Source organism: Vipera berus (genome assembly GCF_964194415.1).
Source record: "Vipera berus genome assembly, chromosome: 4".
In the NCBI taxonomy this organism is placed as follows: Eukaryota; Metazoa; Chordata; class Lepidosauria; order Squamata; family Viperidae; genus Vipera; species Vipera berus.
Window position 1 is genome coordinate 70,896,656 of NC_138206.1, and position 18,885 is coordinate 70,915,540.

At 38.4% G+C, this 18,885-nt stretch overlaps 1 protein-coding gene across 1 annotated transcript in view; it reads left to right on the forward strand.

The window, feature by feature from the left end:
- The window catches only part of ACE2 (angiotensin converting enzyme 2), a gene marked incomplete at both ends in the record, with an annotated part of 42,663 nt that extends 24,218 nt beyond the window's left edge, over positions 1-18,445 (forward strand). Inside the window, 14 exons of the mRNA XM_081326375.1 lie at positions 37-149; positions 1,449-1,557; positions 2,423-2,520; positions 3,274-3,443; positions 4,071-4,297; positions 4,680-4,824; positions 9,212-9,310; positions 9,647-9,769; positions 10,407-10,579; positions 11,307-11,365; positions 13,892-13,992; positions 16,615-16,731; positions 17,854-18,048; positions 18,334-18,445. Of these exons, the coding sequence (XP_081182501.1) occupies positions 37-149; positions 1,449-1,557; positions 2,423-2,520; positions 3,274-3,443; positions 4,071-4,297; positions 4,680-4,824; positions 9,212-9,310; positions 9,647-9,769; positions 10,407-10,579; positions 11,307-11,365; positions 13,892-13,992; positions 16,615-16,731; positions 17,854-18,048; positions 18,334-18,445 (1,841 nt within the window). The remainder of the gene's footprint in view (positions 1-36; positions 150-1,448; positions 1,558-2,422; positions 2,521-3,273; positions 3,444-4,070; positions 4,298-4,679; positions 4,825-9,211; positions 9,311-9,646; positions 9,770-10,406; positions 10,580-11,306; positions 11,366-13,891; positions 13,993-16,614; positions 16,732-17,853; positions 18,049-18,333) is intronic.
- Positions 18,446-18,885: the final 440 nt, after the last annotated feature.

Consider the following 18,885-nt stretch of genomic DNA (forward strand, 5'->3'; position numbering starts at 1 on the left):
TAATGTCATGATGAGTGACACACATTTGTTTTTCAGGCTATGCTGACTATGGAGATTATTGGAGAGCAAATTATGAAGTAGACCAACCACGGGAGTATCAATATCAACGTGCAAAGCTTATCACTGATGTGGAAAACACATTTAACCAAGTAAGATTTGACTTCAAATGTTTTGCTTTACTGTACTGAGGCAAAACTATTTTTATGGCAATACACAAAACTGCTCATATGGGTGTGGTAGTTGATGAATAAATAAATAATTGATAAATAAATTCACCAGTCCTTGAGCTGGGAAAATAGCCTACCAGCATAAAATTTGCTGAGATTGTCATAATGGTAACAATTGGCTATTGGTGCAGTCCTTATTTAAAATGTCCATAATACATTAAGAGCATAGATTGTAGATTTCCCAGCTTTTGTTTGAATCACTTTGCATAACATCTTACCAGCCAGCAACAGAACATCTACCGTGTTTCTGCGAAAGTAAAGCCTATCCTGAAAATAAGCCCTAGCTTGATTTTTGGGGGTCAGCCTAATATAAACCCTACCCCCAAAATAAGTCCTAGTTTTGGGGTGAGGCACACACCTAAAAATCATGCTAGGGTGGGAGTGGGAGGGTGGAGCTGCCCCACATGCCCCATACCCACTTACCTTGCAGCCAGGCCTTGCTGGCCCACTTCTTCTGCCGCATCTTCTGCAGACAGGCCTGCATTTCTCAGTCACAGGCCTTTCCAGAAGACCATTGCAGCTGAGAACTGAGCTATGGATTGAATCCATAGCTCAGTTCTGCAAGACCTCATCATGCTGAGAACTGAACTATGAACTGACTGACTGTAAAATGCAGGCCAGAATGCAGCTGCAGAATGAAGCTCCTCCTTCAGCCACAGAAGAAGTGGACTGGCTTGGTGGGGATGTCAGTGCCAGAGGTGAGTATAAGAGACATTCCCCCCAAAATAAGACCTGGTGCCTCTTTTGGAGGCAAAAAAAAGACCTTGTCTTATTTTCATGGAAACACAGTAATTATCACTTTCTTTAGCATGGGCTGAGATACGAAAATGAGGCAACCTGACAGATGCAGACTATTCTGAAATGACATTTTAACATTGGTGTCACCCATTGGGGAAAAAAATCCATTATCACTATCTTTGTAATTGTAGATATACCAGAGGGGTTTTTTTACAGTACATATTTCCCATGGCTTTATTAACAGTACAGTATAATAGAGCTTGTAACTGATAATACCAGTAGGAATACTAGCATAATTTAGTTCAAAGAGGGACAGGTTCGTGTACTGAAAGATTGTGAACCAGTCACCATATTTCCCAACAAGAAACTTCTTTATTTGTTCAGGAGCAAAATATTCTTTTCAAGATTATCAGAATGGAAGAATTAATAAAAAAAATCATGGTTTTCCCTTAATTAAATGACTTTTCTTTTTTTCTTTTCCAGATAAAGCCTTTGTATAAGCATCTACATGCTTATGTACGGCGCCATCTGTACAAACGCTATGGGCCAGAGCTCATTAATCCCAAAGGAGCTATTCCTGCTCATTTACTTGGTATGAAAATACCACTTTAATAGCTACATTTGTTGAATGGACCAAGACACTTTATATACAAGTAGTCCTCAACTTACAATGACAATTGAGCCCAAAATTTCAGTTGCTAAGTTGTTAAGTGAGCTTTGCCCCACTTTACAACCTTTCTTGCAACAGTTGTCAATTGAATTATTGCAAATGTTAAGTTAGGAACACACTTGTTAAGTGAATCTGGCTTTCTCATTGACTTCACTTGTGCAAAGGTCACAAAAGATAATCACATGATCCCAGGACACTGCAAGTGTCATAAATATGCATCAGTTGCCAAGCATATGAATTTTAATCACATGACCACAGGGATGCTGCAGTGGTCATAAGTATGAAAAATGGTCATGAATCAATTTTTACTGCTGTTGCAATGGTCACTAAGCAAATGATGTAAGTCGAGGACTACCTGTACTTTTCAGTTTTAGGAAGACAATATAACCATATGATGGCATATTCCTAGCCAGAAGTTTCCTGGTGGTTGGTTTTATTTAAAATGTTTTGTTTTGTTTAGCTTAGTTCCTTAACTAATGTACATCTTCAGCTTTTGGTCTACTTGCTTGATGTTCCTGATCATCAAACCAAATGTTAATAAATGCCATATAGAGTTCTTCTCTTAAATGAGGATCTGATCCAGATTAGTATTTTAGTATTAGGAATAGAAAGGCTTTAGCTCTTTAATCCTGATCTGCATTGTCTACAATTTGTTTTAGTGTGAAAATACAGTACAGTAAAAGAATCTGCATTTGGCTCATTAAAGTAACAAAATCTAGCATGTTTTGCTTTCAGAAACTGCTGCATTTTGCTTTTATATGTAATTCTAATTTTTTTTCTGTTAAAGGTGACATGTGGGGTAGATTTTGGACAAATTTATATCCTTTAATGGTGCCCTATCCAAATAAACCAAGCATTGAAGTGTCTTCTGCTATGGAGGAGAAGGTAAAGCACACAAATATAGGCAGTTGACTAAATGAGCAATAACCCTTTTGGTATAATTTGCACACATTATTTTATACCAAGTTTTTTAACCCTGTCCTCTCCAAACTGTTTAATTAATTACTCTTAAGATAACAGTATCAGCAGGCTTGGAGGACTTAAAGATTTATTTGAGAGTAGTAGACCTTTACATGGTGAGAACTGGTAGAGTAAGATATTTTTGAGGGCCTCTGAATCTGTTTCCTTATATTTTGGTTTCTTTATGCTCTGCAATCATGGGCTTACCACTTTGACTGATTTCTAGAAAAGACATGGATTTCCCAAATAAGTATCAGTATTTCCAGATTGCTATATTTTATTTATTTAATTGATTAACCCTTCCCTGTCATTTTCTGGGAGGGAAAAAGGGAAATTGTTGGACTTTGTTCTATCTTAATGTGAACTAAGAAATCTAAATGAACGATAAAGAACAGATGAATAGAGCTATCTATTGAATGAACAATAGGGAGACCATTTTATATATTTTTAAGAACACACTACAGGAGAGGCTGCTGAGTTGAGGCTTGCCTATGTCTAATCCATGTTTCTTTGGAACTTGATTGACCTCCTGGATCACTCAACAATGGCAGAAGACATCTCAATGTCTTACTTCCTTCATGACTACTGCTATAGCTAAACATAAGGGACCCTCAGTAACTTGGGTGTGGGGTTTAATGGGCAACAACTGTTAGTTGATGTAAAAATCAATCTTTTCAGAAATGGACTGTAAACACAATATTTAAAGCTGCTGAACATTTTTTCATCTCAATCGGTCTCTTCAATATGACTGAGAATTTCTGGAAAAATTCAATGCTCGAGGAACCTAAAGATGGAAGGAAAGTTGTTTGCCACCCCACAGCTTGGGATATGGGGAAAAAAGACTACAGGTACCAAAAGGTTATTTCTGCTTAGTCACAGAGTTTACATCCATTCTGTAAGTAAAAGAACAAAGTGGTAATTCCAGATATAACAGCAAGCAGCAAAGTTGTTCAATTTCATAATCAGGATATATTTAGCAATTAAAAACTATTGCATGATAAAATCAACATATCAGAGCCGTATATACGAGAACACTACTGGGAGTATAGATGAGGTAAATATTTTACAATCTACAATCTATTCACTAAATGTTAAGCTACCTGATATGTAAACTGTTATTTGCTCCAGTTTGTAAATTTATATATCTAATTACATTTGAATGAGGATCTGAACTCAATACAGTTGCAAATAAGTGGGTGAATTCCTATAATTGATGATTGGCTCTCCGTTATCTTTTCTGGGTTGCTATTATAATAAGATTGAAGGAATGATATTTCACCTTTATCTCAGGAATTAACATGATAGGATACCACCTCCGTTAAACCAGAAATCCACCTTCCTCAATAGTTGCGTATAGGGTCAATTTAGAAACATAAGCTAAGTGCATGAAAGACCACACTATTTTCAACAACCTTGTCAAAGTGCCATTCAATCTATCATGTTATAATCTCTACCTGAATTGTATTCATTGGCAGGATTAAGATGTGCACAAAAATAAATATGGAAGATTTCCTGACAGCACACCATGAGATGGGCCATATTGAATATGACATGGCCTATTCTGATCAACCTTTCCTGCTAAGAAATGGGGCCAATGAAGGATTCCATGAAGCTGTTGGGGAGATCATGTCACTTTCTGCAGCTACTCCAAAGTATCTCAAATCCCTTGGCCTACTAGAACCTACCTTTCAAGCAGATACAGGTGAGATGGCAGAGCATTCTGCCAGGTATTACCAGTTTAAGAACTATCATTGTAAAAATGTTATTATTGTACAGAGCACTGATAGAAATTAGTAAAGATGAAACAGTAGGTTAGCAATGTGTCTTTTGGAAGTTATTTGGGAAAAAAAATAGCTACTTTCTACCAAATTATTATTAATTTTTTGGTCTTTTTAATATAGGATTTTAAGAATATATGAAAGATTGGTCTACTGTACATGTAAAACTCCTACTTGTAATTATAAGGGACAGTATGAACTTTGTTAACAATAATTTGTATGATGCCAATTTTTATTTTTAGGATTGCAATTTCAACAACACAGAAATTCTACTTAAACCTTTCAATCAATTTTGTTCTTTTCTAGAAACGGATATCAATTTTCTGTTCAGACAGGCCCTCACTATTGTTGGAACAATGCCTTTCACTTACATGCTAGAGAAATGGCGATGGATGGTATTTGCTGGGCAAATCCCCAAAGAACAATGGATGAAGAAATGGTGGGAAATGAAGTAAGTAAAAGACACAACTAGAGGAAAGTATGAAAAATCTTTGGAATGCTGAAATGTTTTAGCTCAGTAAATATTTATTATTAGTAAAGAGTTATGAAAAGAGAGTTTATTGAAAGTTCATTTATTCTCTATTTCATTATCAGGTTTACGGTACATTTGCCAAAACATGCTTTCCTGATAGAATGCTCTTATTATAGGGAACAATAAAAAAGGAGATAGAAAACCAATCAGATATTTAGCAATGTTTTAGGTGTAAAGTAGATATATTGAGTCTTTGTTTGACTCTGTTAATTCTGGCAATCAGAAATAAATTCTGGTTGTTCTGGCACTCCTTGAGGCTTTGGTCTGCCGCCACCTCAAGAAGCTATTGCTGATCCCACAACAGTGAACAATTTTCATCCAGTATTTAACTTCCCTTTCTTAAGGAAGGTTGTGGAGAAGGTGGTTGCACAGCAGACCCTGGATGAATTGGATTATTTGAATCCATTTCAATCAGGATTCAGACCTAGAAATGGAGTGAAAACAGCAGTGGTCAAGCTTTTGGATGATTTCTGGCAGGAGTGGGACTTGGGTAATTCATCTGTCCTTGCTCTCAACTTCTTGGCTTCCTTTGACACCATATAACATGTGGTTGTTTTCCTTTCTATGAGGATGGTGCCAGTCAATGTTAATGTTAATTAAGAGTCAGAAACCCTGCTATGTCACAAGGCTTGGTATTCTTTCTACTCTCATTTAACATTAGCTGTCACCATTGGGTGGGGTCGTCATTATCATCATTATATTAATAACATTAAAATATATATCTCCCACCACCACCACCAAAAAACCCCATGCCATTGATTTTTTGCCCCAAAGTTTGGAAACTGTAGGGGTCTGAATGGAGAACAACAGACTTTCACTGAACCCTGGCAAGACTGACAAGTGGTTTGGATTTGGGGGGGGGGGTGTTTCTGGAACTGGGATTTTAGCATCTTTCACTCTGGATATGGTGGTCTTACTTCAGGTGGGGACAAGACATCAGACAGAGCTTGTGCACAATCAGGGGGTCCTTCTAGACTCATGATTCCTGCTCAGCTTTCTAGTTGCTCATAGGAAGGCCTTTCTACAACTTCGTGTTGTGAACCAGTTGTGCCCTTTTCTGGACCATGAGGCTCTACTCAAAGTCATTCATGCCCTGATCACTTCCAGAATGAATTATTGTGTTGAAAAAAAAATCTTCATCAGGGTCCAGTCCAAGCCGAGAATAAACAAGATGGAGACTGCTTTAGAAAGAAGGTTGCAGTTTATTGAAGAGGAGAGCCAGACAGAAAGATGGCTGTGGGGGGAAAAACTGACAACATTCTTGGGCTTTTGTTTGGAGTTGTTCCTGTGGCATGAACTTTGACCTGAGTCTGACTGTGCCTTTCTGGTATTCTGATGGTGGTGGGCTAATCCTATTATGTCCCAAAGGTCATATCCTGCTTTCCTGGGGCTGTGGCTGATGACTTTTGGATTTTTTTGGTGTGAGGGATTGTTGATTCTAGGGATCTTTATCTTTCTAATCCCAGCTTCCTGACTCCAATCTTTCTGACAAGATTATCACATCTGCATTTCTGCAGACCTGGTTTCTGTTTGGGACAGAGAGACTTGGTGTGTGTGTGTGTGTTTGTTCTGCCTTTAAGATCCTTTAGGGAAATATAATATTCTTCCTTTTAATATTCCCAAAAATTTCTTTCTCTGTGTGGGGGCTAACCTCACAAATGCAATACACCCTTCATGGAGCTGCTGTTGAGGATTATCTGAAAGTTTCAACTGGTGCAGAATATGACAGTATGGACAGTTATGTGTGCCTATTGGTTGACACATGTTATACTTCTGTTTCATAAATTGTACTAGCTGCCAGCCTGTAGGCTAGTTTTGACCTTTAAAGTTCTACATGACATAGTTATTTGATGGACTGCCTCTTCTGATCATATCTACTCATCTCGTTGAGACCAGCAGGAGGTATATGCTGCAGGTTCCAGCTACTAAACAGTTCCATATGGCAAGGCCCAAATATTGTGCCTTTTCTGTTGTGGCTCCCACCCTCTGGAACATATTCCCTCCCCCCTCCCCATGTGAGGTTAACTCCATCTCGGTTAGCGTTTTGGAAGGCCTGAAAATCTGGTGCTTCTAGCACATTGGGGATCTCACAGGGAGCCTGTGCAATAGTTGCATTATGTTTAGATGGTTATTCTCCCACAATCTTTTTATTTACTGTACTGGTTTCATTTTTATTTTTTAAAGAGTTTTAATTGTTGTGATTTTTTTAACTGTTGGTGGTACACCATCCATTTCACATTTAGTGAAATGTGCAATCATAGAAATGTATTTATTAAATAAATAAATAAGTAATGAAAGTATTATATAAAAAGGACCATTCTGTGGTTTTTGTTGATGGCATGTTGACATATCTTCTCCTGTGCTTGGAGAGTTAAAAAGAAGGATCATCTAGCAACAAATAGGTGGCTAAGCCCACCCTAAAAGTTGGGAGACTGTATCCTTTCTGAAAGAAGGATTACTGCAACAGTTTGAAAACTCAAGGATATGCTATCCTCAGTTATTTTCCCATCACAGGTAGCCATCACTTTATCTACTCCACTCTACTTCCAAGACACAATAACTTTTAACTTATAGAAGGGTGAAAGTAAATAATGGAAAGCAGAGTTATATATGTGTAAAACTGGGACAAATGCTCTAAAAATACATTGATACCGTATTTTCTGGCGTATAAGACTACTTTTTAACCCATGAAAATCTTCTCAAAAGTCAGGGGTCGTCTTATACGCCGGGTGCTGAAAATTTAGGGACAGGGCTGGCTGGAAAACCTGGAGCGGATCTCCCATTTAGTCTGCGCAGGGAAAGCGGGACCAATTGGAGAAGAAGCTGCAGTCTGTGATTTTTTACAGGCTGGGGTCTGGGCGTCTTTCCTTCTAAAGTTGAAGAGCAGCTGTAGTATATCCCAACTTGAAAGGCAGGTGGGGAAGGCAGCAGCCAGAGCAGCGGCTTAGCTCTAAGGACACATTTGACTCAGGAACTGGGCAGGCTGGCTGGAAAACCTGGAGCGGATCTCCCATTTGGTCTTTTTTTTTAAATCCCATTTATATCCTGCCCTTCTCCGAAGACTCAGGGTGGCTTACAATTTAAAGCACAAATCAATGTGCTTAGCAATAGCCTTCATTCTGTGTATATGCCTGTTTATTAGGGCTTTCACCCCCCCCCAAGCAGCATTATTACAAAGTCAGCTTATTGCCCCCAACAATCTGGGTCCTCATTTTACCTACCTTGGAAGGATGGAAAGCTGAGTCAACCTTGAGCCTGGTGGGATGCGAACCTGCACTAATTGCAGGCAGCTGGTGTTACTTAAGGCTCTGTGCAGGGAAAGCTTTAGAGTGAATTAGGAAAAGTGAAAAAGTGAATTAGGAAAATAGGGAACGGTTGCTGGAATTGGGTATGTGTAGTTTAACGAAGTGAAGGGTGAGGGGTGACATGATAGCAGTGATCCAATATCTCAGGGGCTGCCACAAAGCAGAGGGAGCCAAGCTATTCTCCAAAGCACCTGAAAGCAGGACAAGAAGCAATGGATGGAAACTAGTCAAGGAGAGAAGCAACCTAGAACTAAGGAGAAACTTCCTGACAGTTAGAACAATTAACCAGTGGAACAACCTGCCTCCAGAGGTGGTGAATGCTCCAACACTGGAGGCTTTTAAGAAGAGACTGGACAGCCATTTGTCTGAAATGGTATAGGGTTTCCTGCCTTAGCAGGGGGTTGGACTAGATGACCTCCAAGGTCCCCTCCAACTTCTTCTTCTTCTTCTTCTTCTTCTTCTTCTTCTTCTTCTTCTTCTTCTTCTTCTTCTTCTTCTTCTTCTTCTTCTTCTTCTTCTTATTATTATTATTATTATTATTATTATTATTATTATTATTATTATTATTATTATTATTATTATAGTTTAATCCACTTGCACTGTTTTATGTTTACATGTTTGATGACAAACAGCCTTATGTTAGTTTAATCCACTTGCACTGTTTTATGTTTACATGTTTGATGACAAACAGCCTTATGTTTATAAGTGACAGTTTTCCTACTAAGCACCTGCATGTCATAAGCATTTGAATTAAAATTACCATATTAAAATCAAATCTGATGTTTTTTAATTTTTATTTGGTGTGCGTTGGAAGAGGGATAGTCTTATATGGCGAGTATAGCCCAAACTCTGTAATTTAACAGGAAATGTAGGGGGTCGTGTTATACGCCGGAAAATACGGTACTTTTTTTTAGCAGTTGAATTTTTAATGCAACAAAGTGTCTGACTTTAAATCTCGTTTCCTTCTCAAATTCTAATGGAACCATTTCTCTTTTGTGCAGGCGAGAGACAGTTGGGGTTGTGGAGCCATTGCCCCACAACGAGGAATATTGTGACCCTGCTACTCTATTTCATGTTGCCAATGACTACTCTTTCATAAGGTGTAATTTCTAACTCCTATTTGCTTTTTTATTTTTCCTATTTTTGTTAAAACCAATTTCAATTTCTTTTTGAATTCCTCAAATTGAATTTAAAACTTTACACACCTCTAATCTCTTTCGACAAAACAGTGGTAAAAATAATGGTGACATGTGGCAAGATGATTGAAATAACCAAATATGATCAGCATTTTACTATAAGAAAATTACTTCTATAAAACTAACTTTATAAAATGTTTTATTTATTTAATTTCTATACCTGCCCAATTTCATACAAAATGTTGATATTCTTATTGTAATCAGTAAATTGGTTTTATCTTCTCCCCTTCCCTTTTCTAGATATTATACAAGGACCATTTACCAGTTCCAATTTCAAGAGGCACTTTGCAAAGTTGCTGGTCACACAGGGGAACTTTATAAATGTGACATTTCTAACTCTACAGCTGCTGGACGCATTTTGAGGTAAGCAAAAACTTGCTTCATAGTGTATTATTTGAATATCTGTAGTGAAATAAATTCTTATTGTGGACTCTAGATATCACTGCAAGTGTACACTTGCTTTAAAAGAAGAAACAGATGATAAGATGAAAATTAAGCCTCTCTTTTTCCCCCTCTCAATTTCCCCTGTAAGTTGTTCAAGTTCCAAACATGCTATTGCAGGTTTAGATTGTGGATGGAGGAAAAGCAAATGCTAACATCCACATGAACCTGAAATCTAAAAGAATCAATAATCCAAGTGACCTTATATACAGTAGTTCCTATGGATTTTAGAAATGTCATATTACCTGGAAACTGATATTATAACAGCAATTGCACAGAGGAAGTTCTGTTCCATATTTTGTTGTATACTTTTAAGAGTTTTCTGGGTGTCAAGGAGATTGCTCTTCACTCTAGCAAGCACAACTGAAAATCTGGGCTCTATTTAACAATAACAGCTGAATTCTGTTATTCTAGTCATTTGAGACATTTGCCACAATCTTTGCTGGTGCTGATTACTACTCACATAGAGTAACTCTTCTTGAATTTAGTACACCTTATTTTCCATTAACACAGTGTGTTTGATAAGTGATCTAAATTTTCTATATCTTTTTTAATACAGGGAGATGCTTGCTTTGGGTAGTTCTCAGCCTTGGACAAAAGCTTTAGAAAGTATTACGGGAAGCCAAAAGATGGATGCAACACCCTTTCTTCACTACTTTGATCCCTTACTCAAGTGGCTGGAGAAAAACAACAGCAATGAAAATGTGGATTGGAGTGTAAACTGGACTCCATGTAGGGTTTTTTTGTATAATGTAATATGTGTGTCTCTTTTTTGGGCGGGGGGAGCATCCTGGTCTATGGATGCTATTCTTTGATGATTCCAGATGTGGGAAGTCAGTCCCCCAGAGAAGGAAATATTAAAAAGGGCAGAAAAATATATTTCCTCAAAGGATCTTAAAGAGGCAGGAAAGCATACCCAGTTTTTCTTAATAGCCTCAGGTCTCCCTTCCCCCAAGCAGAAACCAGCTCTGGAGAAATGCAGATGGAGGCCCGAGCTAGAAGATTAAGAAGACACCTAAAATCTACATACCCCATCCAAACTCTAAAACAGGACATAATAGGATTAACCCACAGATGCCAAAGGGCACACCCAGACTCAGGTCAGAATACATGATACAGGAAATAGCCTCAAATAGGAACAGGAAACCACTCCAAACAAAAGGCTCAAGAGGATATAAAAAAACACTCCCTACATGTGCTCAGCCCCTTTTCCTCCTTTCTTCCAGAGCCATCTTTCTATCTGGCTCTCCTCTTCAATAAACTGCAACCTTCTTTCTAAAGTAGTCGCCATGTTGTTTATCTCTGGCTTGGACTGAACCATGATGACTTTTCCTCAACACAGAGAAAGAACTGAAAAAAACCCAAAAATTTCAGGAACAATTTGAATTGTAAATAATAATATTTTGAAGTATACATTATTAATTTTAAGTTATTTATTTTTATCTCTTTTTAAATCTAGATTCTAAGGATGCCATCAAAGTGAGGATCAGTTTGAAAACAGCACTGGGTGATGATGCAGTGAGTAGATGGTGTCAGGATTTCATTATTTGGGATTTTTTTAAGTAAAATGAAAATAGACCACAGTGCAATCCTAGGAAAATAGAAAGTAATTCTTACCTTTAGGCAAGCGATAAAGGTATGATGGGGAAAAATGGAGGAGTCATGGAAAATAGAAAAAGTGTTGAGTATCTTGAATATCGGTGAACATTGTGTAAAAGGGCTTTTCAACCTTTTCACAGACTGTACCACTTTCAGAACATGACAATATTTGAGTACTGCCAGTGCTTAGCAAGGTGTCAAAAACTTGATAACTAAAAAAAGGGGGGGGGAATTTTGGGTTTTACTGATTAGACTCATTTGTTGTTATAGAAATGGCTAGTTTATAATATTATGGAAAAGTAAAAGGTTGAAGTTCAATGTTAATGCTTCCTTCTCAACAGAGGAAGTCTGTTCTTTTTCCCTTTCCCCCCTCACTTTTTCCCCTTTTTCCTCCTCACTGTGTCCTACTATTTGCTTTTATATTTTTGTATTTTATTCTATAATCTAATAAAATATTACAAACTCTAGAAAAAAGGGAAAAAGTACTGGCTGTTCCTTTGCTGAATCACTTCCCCTTTGCACTGACAAATGTATGATGAATTTATCCATGTTTATTAATATGCACCACTACCAGCTAGCTCAGAGGTCTTCAAACCTGGCTCTTTTAAAACTTGTGGACTTCAACTCCCAGAATTCCTCAGCCATCATGGCTGGTTAAGGAATTCTGGGAGTTGACGTCCATAGGTCTTAAAGTTGCTAAGTTTGCAGACCCCTGAGCTAGCTGGTCAGCCCTTCTTCCTCTCTCCCTCTCCTCTTCTTCCTCCCTGCCTTCTGAGCTCTCCTTCCACAGTGTAGTAAGAATGCACACACACCCAATCCCTTCTCTGTACTCTTAAAGAATCAAGTGCAAAGCAAGAAAGGCTCATGAAAGGTTCCCAGAATAAAGAAACACATAAACTCCTAGGTTTTTTTTCTTTAAACTGCCTCAGGCGTGTCACATGTCACAATGTTGCATTCTGTGACTGAAAGGCTCTGGCAGTTGTGAAAAGCTTTAGCTTTAAATTAAGCCTGTTTGCCTTCAAAGAAAACTTTCTAAAAGCCATAGACAGACTCAAGATAAGGGGGTAAAACTAATTACATTTGTTTAAAGGGATTACACCTATGGAAGTCAACACTTTGGCCTCATTGCTAGCCTTTGTGAAACAAACTAAAATATTCCAATATTCCAAAGCACACAAAGGAGCCTCTGAATTACAAAAAGCTGTAAAAACTGTACAAAAATCCTTATGGTAACCTAATCAAGCTGCCAGCTGATCCAGAAATAAATAAACCCACCTCCTTTCCGACATGCTCGTCTCCTGGCTTTTCATTTAACCAGCACTGATTGCATTCTCCTGGATGGAGAAAATGAACCAGGGGACCTTTTCTTCCAGCAACAGCTGCTGCTTCTTCCCTGTCCCTGTTTCCTCCCTGCCTGCTGAGCTCTCCTTCCACAGCTTCTTCTCCCCTTCTCTTTCCCTGACATCTTTTTTCCCTGCCAAAACCACCTCCTTTTATATCCTCTCCTCTTCTCTCCCCCCCCCTTTTTCTTCAGTTCACCTCCAGCTCCACGCTGCTTCTGGAAGTGCCCATCAGCTGGAGCCCTGCTGGGTCCTGGGGCTTCTGCCAGCCCTGACAGTCCTGCAGCTGCAGTTGCCTCTCTGTCAGGCTTGGGTCACTTCAGTTCATTCACCTCCCCTGCTACACTTCTCTACAACAGTCACGTACCACCTGCTACATGCCAAAGTACCACAGGTGGTATGTGTACCACTGGATGAAAAGGCTTGGTGTAAAAGATCAATGCATTTGGAAATCCCTTTGTCAAATTTTGAGCTTTCATACAACACACTATTTTTACTGATGTTTTAGACATTCTTTCCTTTTCTGGCTAATGTAGCAAAGACATCTAAATTGATGCTCTAGACAATATCACTTTTTTAAAAAAATGTTTTTAATTCAAATTCCAAGAGGCAGGCTGTTTCATTGTTTAATAGTTCTTACAGTCAGGAAATTCCTCCTTAATTCAACTTTGGTTTCCATCTTAAAAATCACCATCCAGTGATATATTTTTTGGTCCTACTCTCAGAAACAATAAAGAATAATTCTGAACAATTCTGTGCTTTTTACAACAAAGTCTTTCAGTCATTTAAGACATGTATTTTGTCTTCCTTCTGTTAATTTTTTGACAAAAGTTTTTCTTTAATGGTGAAAACTTCATTCACTTGCATGGGGTGGGGGGGCAGGAGGGAAACCGGGAATCCCTGTAACCAGAGAATAGTTTGAAGGCTGACTCTATATTTGTAGAGATCCTAACATTGCATTTGAATTTAGTTGTGTGTTCATTTACATAGATGAAATCATGTATACAAAGATGTTCCCAGTAAGGTGAAGGTAATTTGAAAAATACTTTCAAGGGGTCATATCTAAAGATGCAACTGTTGAGTAATTGTCACCTTGAATTTACAGTACAACTGGGATGAGAGTGAAATGTATTTATTCAAATCAACCATTGCCTATGCCATGCAGAAATACTTTTTAGAAGTCAAGAATAAAACTGTACTGTTTCAGTAAGTATATTCCTCCTTTTATTTTCAAAGGGGTTTACTTTTATACTATATTCACGACACTGGTGTCTGCAAGTGGGGATCAAGCAAGGCAAAATAACACTCCATTTATGATTGGGCGCTGTTCACTTGCACTGCCATGACTTTCATTTTGCCTTTCTTCCCCTGAAGTCACGATTGATTTTTAATTACATCTAGATTTTAAAATGTATATATATATGGGGTGTATGTATGTGTGTGTATGGTTTTTTTAATGTGAGGTTATATGTATATACCCTCACACATTCCAGACTACATTAATCCAGGGCAGAAACATAATAGTTTATGATAAAAGTCAGTAATTAAAACATCCATAACCTATATTTATTAATAAAAATGTCCATGGTAAAAATTAACATATCTGTAAGAACAGATATAGCAGTTATTATCCATTACCAATAATACTAATAATAACAACTAGTAATAATAAAGATGATGAAGACATTAACCATAGGAAGAGCCCTGTCTTTCCAGAAGAGTCCTATCTTAAGCAATTTCTGGAATAGTGTAATAGATAGGATTAGCTTTAATGATAAAGGCTTAATTAATTAAATACATTATCAATTATAAAAATTCTATTTCCTTTTGAAAACAGGAAAGAAAATAGTGATTTTTCTTTGCCCACAATACCAGTTCAGCTCTATTTTCCATACTCCTAGAATATTTCATATGGTTCAATTGAGCAATGGAAAAAACGGAAAAGAGAAAAGAAAAAGGAGAAAAATGGAAAATATTGTGAAGAAAACTGAAGTATAGAGATGGCCAGAACATAATAGAGTGAAATATCTAATATAAAAATATGTGTGAGTGGGACATGATGTTGTTGCTTTCTAATCATTTGTGTAAGGCTGCCAGAAGTATAGACTCAAATAATTTGATCCTGAAGAAAAAAATCTTATTTTCTATGTAAAGCATATTAAGCTAATTTTAGTTATTGGTGTCCATTTATTTTAATTCAAACTGGATATTTCATAAAATATTAAATGTGTATTTTTTGGATGATTTGAGCTCATTTTCCATCTTTTTGCATATATAAACATCTATTATATAGTCAATGTTTACAATGCGTATATTCCAATGACAATAGGAAGGATCCCTTTGTTGGCCTATAATTTGGATCAAATATTAACCCGTACCAATCGGGTTTCAGGCCCGGACACAGCACGGAGACGGCATTGGTCGCGCTGGTGAATGATCTCTGGAGGGCAAGGGACAGGGGTTGTTCCTCTGTCCTGGTCCTATTAGATCTCTCAGCGGCTTTCGATACCATCGACCATGGTATCCTGCTGCGGCGTCTCAGGGGGTTGGGAGTGGGAGGCACCGTTTTACGGTGGTTCTCCTCCTACCTCCAGGGCCGCTCGCAGTCGGTGTTGACGGGAGGGCAGAGATCCGCCCCGAGGCCTCTCATTTGTGGAGTCCCTCAGGGGTCGGTTCTCTCGCCTCTCCTGTTCAACATCTATATGAAGCCGCTGGACGAGATCATTCGTGGCTTCGGGGTGGGGTATCATCAGTACGCTGATGATACCCAACTTTTTCTTTCCACCCCGAACCAACCCAGTGATGCCCTCGCCGTGATGTCCCGGTGCCTGGAGGCGGTTCAGGTCTGGATGGGGAGAAACAGGCTTCGTCTCAATCCCGCCAAGACTGAGTGGCTGTGCATATCGGCATCTCGGGCTAACCAGGTTATTCCACCTCTAACGATGGGGGGTGAGGTGTTACCCCCCGTTGATAGGGCTCGCAACTTGGGCGTCCTCCTGGATTCACGACTCAATTTTGAAGATCACATAGGAGCTGTGACCAGGGGGGCTTTTGCACAGGTTCGCCTGGTGCACCAGTTGCGTCCCTATCTGGACCGAGACGCCCTACGCACAGTTACTCATGCGCTTGTGACCTCCCGTTTGGACTACTGTAACGCTCTCTACATGGGGCTGCCCTTGAAGACCACTCGGAGGCTTCAACTGGTGCAGAATGCGGCCGCGCGAGTTGTAATGGGGGTCTCCCGATACTCCCATGTAACACCTCTACTCCGCGAGCTGCATTGGCTTCCGGTTGCCCTCCGGGTGAAATTCAAGGTGCTGGTTATCACCTATAAAGCCCTACATGGCCTGGGTCTGGGGTATTTGAGGGAACACCTGCTGCCGGCATCAAATGCCCTTCGCCCAGTGCGCTCCCACAGGGAGGGTCTGCTCAGGGTCCCACCGGTAAGAGATTGCCGGCGGGTGACACCCAGGGATAGGGCCTTCTCAGTGGGGGCGCCTGCCCTCTGGAACCAGCTGCCAGTGGAGCTGAGGACTGCCCCCGACCTCCGATCATTCCGCCGGGGCCTGAAGACCTGGCTCTTTGAGCTCTCGGGCCCAGGCTGAGGAGAAATTTATTTTAATTGGGGTTTTTAATTTGTACAGGGTTGGTTTAATCTTTTTTAAATTGGTTTTTTTAACTTTTGTATGGTTGATTTTTAACTCCCTGTAAACCGCCCTGAGTCCTCAGGGAAAGGGCGGTATATAAATGCAATAAATGCAAATGCAAATTAACACAGATGGTTCTAAGCCTGAATATTTCTAATCAATACAATTTTCTCTCCACCAGAACAGATAATGTCTATGTGAGTGATGTGACACAGAGGATCTCCTTTTATTTTGTAGTCAGCATGCCAAAAAATATTTCAGAATTGGTTCCTAAATCTGAAGTGGAAGAAGCAATCAGGTGAAACTTTGGACTGTAAACAAATCAATAGGGTCAGAGTGATTTGTACTTGGACAGGAGATCCTTGGGGAATATCAGGGCTATGAATTTAAGATTGATAAGTCAAAAAACATTCCAGAAGAATCATGGTAGTTAACCATTTCTGTGTTGTTTTTGAAGAAACTCATGGATGTTTTCATGAAGTCATCAAAAACAACTTTTTTAATACAGGAAAATTCAGTAAAGATTGTATGAGTAATTTGAAAAAAATGGCATACAAGCAACATTATATTACCTTGCTTCGTGTGTATAATCAAGTTCAGACATGAGAAAAGCATGTAATATTGATGTTAATGTTGAGCGACATCATTGGAGTATGGATAATCAGTTCATATACAACATACAAAACATGATTTTTTTCAGAATGAAATAAGAATGAGAAAGTCAACATAAATAGCCCACTTCTAGTGTTGAATCATGTATATAATAATTATCATCTTAAATCTTTATTGTGATCTTAGAACAATTCAATCTAATGACATTAAATTTTAATACTAAGATCAGATCTAACAATTTTCTTCTTGTAATTCATTAAATATTGAAATTTGGTAACAATATACCTACTATATATCAACACCCACCTCCAAATTCAAGTAAATAGATCAAAGTATGTTCACAATGTATTGAACTGTCAGACTGCAATCACGTATACAGTTAGGTAAATAAATTATAATGAATAAGACTGAAAAATAAAAACTGAATTATAAGGCAAATAAAATAAGAATATGTCTTTTACTACTTTAGAGTAGTTTACAAGTCTAAAATATATTACATTTAAATATACTACAAGGTCAGGAAAGATGAGAATTGTCAATGGGGCCTCCATTATTTATTGATAAAATGAAAAAGTCCAAACTAAATAGCGGAAATTCTGAGAAGGAAGGAAGGAAGGAAGGAAGGAAGGAAGGAAGGAAGGAAGGAAGGAAGGAAGGAAGGAAGGAAGGAAGGAAGGAAGGAAGGAAGGAAAGGCAAGCACCTAATACTTGTAACGTTTATCACAGCAGGGTCACTTTACAATTGCAATAAACACTTTAGTAGAATGCCTGGAAATGTTTTAAAGAAAATTTCTCACTCCATTTACAGTCTATCTCGGGAACGTATCAATGAAGCTTTCAAACTGACTGATCAAACTTTGGAATTTGTTGGCCTCTTACCAACATTGGCACCACCTTATGAATCACCCATAACTGTGTGGCTTGTAGTATTTGGAGTTGTGATTGGTCTTGTAGTGATTGGAATCATTACCTTGATCATTATTGGACAGAAAGATCGAAGAAAGTAAGTGCTATTTATGGATGCTGTCGTCTTAAATCAAGGTTCATTTTGTACAATTTTGTGAATTTTAAGATAGGTGGACTTCAACTCCCAAAATTCCGCAGCTACCTCCTTTTTCAGTTCATGTATCTCGCTGGTACCTTTAACCAATACCTACCATGTCGCAATTGTTTCTCAAGACTGATATTAAGCAGAATTTTACTAGAAAAACACTTTGTTTTCTGTACACATGCTGATAGTTTTTTTTAAATAATTAAATACTAGTCAATGTATTATTTTTATGTGCAGGAAAAAACAGGCAGCAAAAACTGATGCCATTGAAACTGCTGCCATTCATGAAGAATGTGGACAAAGCAATTCAACATTTCAACCTGATGAAGCTGCCACAACAACTTTCTAAAAGCCAACCAAGTAAATGGACTTGCCCGAGGTATCTTTGCATGTTTGTGGCCAACACACTAACATACAAAGGGACATTTTAATATAGATAATGCTATATTAAAGGCTCAGTAAACCAGAAATGGATTTGTGGAGCACGGATGAATTCATGTAACTCAGCTAATCTTCTCTCCCACCACTTTTTTTTTAATTAAGCAAGCAGTTATGGGTTGCCATTTCTGGCTGAAAGTACTTAATAAGGTTTTTTTTTCCAAGAATATACTTCCTATGACTTTTGTCTGATTCTAATCATCATTTTAGCCATTGTCTTTCCACTGCAGGTTGAAGGCCTCTTCCAAATGTTTCCAACTTATATGGTCCTGACCTTTCTTTTGCCAACTGGGCCTGCAATACTTGCTGATGTCATCAGTCCATCTTGTTTTAGGTCTCTTTCGTGGACAC